This window comes from Anopheles nili, chromosome X (assembly GCF_943737925.1).
Source record: "Anopheles nili chromosome X, idAnoNiliSN_F5_01, whole genome shotgun sequence".
Taxonomy (NCBI): domain Eukaryota; kingdom Metazoa; phylum Arthropoda; class Insecta; order Diptera; family Culicidae; genus Anopheles; species Anopheles nili.
Genome location: NC_071293.1, coordinates 15,963,197 through 15,966,900, shown reverse-complemented (window position 1 = coordinate 15,966,900; position 3,704 = coordinate 15,963,197). Strand labels below are relative to the sequence as shown.

At 33.2% G+C, this 3,704-nt stretch overlaps 1 protein-coding gene across 1 annotated transcript; it reads left to right on the top strand.

Moving 5' to 3' along the window:
• Window positions 1-339: 339 nt before the first annotated feature.
• LOC128728800 (tetratricopeptide repeat protein 21B-like) lies at window positions 340-2,046 on the top strand. The gene has a single exon (XM_053822446.1). The coding sequence runs from the start codon at window positions 504-506 to the stop codon at window positions 1,266-1,268; it is 765 nt and encodes a 254-aa protein (XP_053678421.1). The 5' UTR covers window positions 340-503; the 3' UTR covers window positions 1,269-2,046.
• Window positions 2,047-3,704: the final 1,658 nt, after the last annotated feature.

The window sequence follows — 3,704 nt, the reverse complement described above, 5'->3', positions numbered from 1 at the left end:
ATAATATTCCTGACCGGGAGCAGGTACTGCAATATTACAATGAAGCTTTAAAATACACCCCATTAGACACTGGTGTGATGGTCGCTCTTGCCCGTGCTTATTTACATTACAACCGGTTGGATGATTGTCAGGCTATTTGTGTTAAAATAATGCATCATTGTCCAGATAACGAATCGGCTCTTGAAATTCTGGCTAATTTGTCTTTTCGCCGATTTGACTTTCAAAATGCGGCGTTCCATTTCTCTCAGCTATTACTCAACCAACCAACGTATTGGATTGCACTTTCCCGCCTTATAGAAGTTTTAAGTCGTACCGGATCACTTATTGACTCCGTTAGCTTTTTAAGACGCGCTGAGCTTGAATCATGTCGATCAGATTACGAGGGTGGTTTAAGTTTTTGCAAAGGATTATTCGAATGGTATCGTGGTAATCCGAATAGTGCTCTTCGTTTATTTAATAACTGTCGACGAAATGAACAATGGGGTCAACAGGCAATTTATAACATGATTGAAATTTGTCTGAATCCGGATGATGATTTGCCAAATGAGGGATTAGTCATTGAATTTCATTCAGGCGATATTGAAGTCAAGGGGGCTCGGAAAATGGCTTTACAAACGGCGGAACGCTTGATTAACGAAATCAAATCTTGCATCCAGCCAACGCTGGACCATAAAGCACTTGATATTCGATTGTTGGACAATTTTCTTCTAGTTGCATCAAGACAAAAGCATAAGATAGAGCAAGCTTTGCAAAATTTCTCAATTATCTTATCTCAGAAAGAAAATGTTGGAGCAGTTTACGGTCTAGCCACTGCGTACGTGCTATTGAAACAGAGTCCACGTGCAAAAAATCAATTAAAGCGAGTAGCAAAAAATACTTGGACTGTCGAAGCGGCAAATTATTTAGAAAAATGCTGGTTGTTGTTAGCTGAGCTGTATAATCAGGTCGGGAAGTATGAGATGACTACTGATATACTCAAGCGAGTTCTTTTACATAATAAGTCCTCCGTGAAAGCATATGAGCTTTGTGGATTAGCTTTTGAAAAAGAGCAAAATTATAGGGCGGCTACTTTATACTACGAAAATGCATGGCGTTATTGTTCTAAATCAAAACCGGTCATTGGTTACAAGCTGGCATTTAATTACATGAAAATCAAAAGATTTGCTGATGCAATTGATATAAGTCAAATAGTACTTAACAAGCATCCGGATTATCATTGTATTCGAAGAGATGTGCTTGAAAAATGTAGAAACAATCTAAAAGTATAGTAGTTGTAAAGGTTGGAGAACAGTTGTGCTACTTATAATGTAATTTGGAAATCAATGGTTGTCTCGAAGATTGATTCACATCCGCTTAAAAGATCATCAGTTTAGCGGTTTTTGTTCTAATCCTGTTACTATTTTATTCCTTAATTTACATAATGCATAAACGCTAAGAATTGCTGAATAAATTCAGTAAAATAAAACGTTTAAAACTTCGAATTTAATTTAGAAATGTGAGCTATTTCATTATTGAAGCAATTGTATCTCACATTTATATACAGGAATATATTTTAACACGTTGACTGCTAAGCGGTTTTTTTTTAAATTCCACAGAACGCCAAGAGTTAAGCATCGCTTGCTCATATGTGTTAGCAACGGTAGCCCCTGTTGTAACGCTGTAGATCTAGGTTTGTGGCCTTTCAGCATTCTTTGTGAGCATTCCTATCCCTGTTTGATACTAATTTTATGTTTATAAATAATAAGCCGTTCTAAATATTACCAAATTGCTTTTTAATAATCAAGCGTTGTTGCCGTGACCCAAAAGTGGCTAGCATAGCATCCTAGAAAATTTTACGTCATTTTCGAGTGACGCGGCAATCAACTTGTTAACACGTTAACGGTCAAGAGTTTTTGGCACAATTCCCTGTGAGTTAAATGAACATACTCTCTCACAGCTTACTTCTGTATCATCTACATGTTTCAGTATTGTTAACTCGACTATTCATTGAAATGTAGGATAAGTTAAGTATAAAAGGAGATATTTGTAAATTAAAATAGTAATTAAACTCGAGAAATCAGAATAGTTAATTATTTACAAATCCGAAGTTCTGAACTCACTCACTCGTTTTTCTATTTTTATGTTAAATCTTTCCTTGCTTAAAAAACTATCTATCACTTTATTTTTGAGTGATCACAAAACCACTTATTTTAACCATATACGGATAGCATATTGGTATTTGGGAAAAAATGTATTTAAGCCCTCGTCCGACAGCATGGGTTGGTTTCTGAGGAAATTGGCGCCTACATGGTATGCAATTTCATACTTTGACAGCATTTAGCCGATATTTTTTGTTTTTAACTAGATCAAATATGTTATAGATCATTTATTCAAATACACATGATTCAATTTGACCGTTTCAAGTAAAATTTATTTATTCGATTTGGTTTGAATCAACACATCTAGCTACGTGATCGATTTTCATCGCTAAACGTTCGTTTTATGTTATGATTGCATAGTATGTTAATTTGGAATGATTTTAATGTATTTTTTATTCCATTAAAGAATAAATAGAGAATGGGTGTGAAGATAAAAAATTGCATTATAAGACCATTGAGGTTAGGATGCATTGTTTTGATATTTTTAAATAATTCAAACGTATTTTTTTAAATAGGTTGCTTTTTAGCGTACTTCATAGGTACGAAATTAATTTTGGTGAAATACATTGCTTAAAATGTGACCAAATTACAGGGTGGTACACAATAGTGTACAAGTTCAAAGCGAACATTGTTTATTTTGATTTGGTTAGAATCGTGACGTTATTTCGCTACATTATGAATTTTCATCGCAAATCGTTTGTTGGATTTTATAACCGCATAATATTATAATTTCGAATGATTTTAATATATTTTTTTGGTAAAAATGTATTTAAGCCCTCGTCCGACAGCATGGGTTGGTTTCTGAGGAAATTGGCGCCTACATGGTATGCAATTTCATACTTTGACAGCATTTAGCCGATATTTTTTGTTTTTAACTAGATCAAATATGTTATAGATCATTTATTCAAATACACATGATTCAATTTGACCGTTTCAAGTAAAAATTATTTGTTCGATTTTATTTGAATCAACACATCTAGCTACGTGATCGATTTTCATCGCTAAGCGTTCGTTTTATGTTATGATTGCATAGTATGTTAATTTGGAATGATTTTAATGTATTTTTTATTCCATTAAAGAATAAATAGAGAATGGGTGTGAAGATAAAAAATTGCATTATAAGACCATTGAGGTTAGGATGCATTGTTTTGATATTTTTAAATAATTCAAACGTATTTTTTTAAATAGGTTGCTTTTTAGCGTACTTCATAGGTACGAAATTAATTTTGGTGAAATACATTGCTTAAAATGTGACCAAATTACAGGTTGGTACACAATAGTGTACAAGTTCAAAGCGAACATTGTTTATTTTGATTTGGTTAGAATCGTGACGTTATTTCGCTACATTATGAATTTTCATCGCAAATCGTTTGTTGGATTTTATAACCGCATAATATTATAATTTCGAATGATTTTAATATATTTTTTTGGTAAAAATGTATTTAAGCCCTCGTCCGACAGCATGGGTTGGTTTCTGAGGAAATTGGCGCCTACATGGTATGCAATTTCATACTTTGACAGCATTTAGCCGATATTTTTTTTTTTAACTAGATCAAATATGTTATA

Bases quoted from the DNA above. Each gene is read 5' to 3' on its own strand.
- LOC128728800 (XM_053822446.1), top strand. From the start codon at position 504: ATGATTGAAATTTGTCTGAATCCGGATGATGATTTGCCAAATGAGGGA.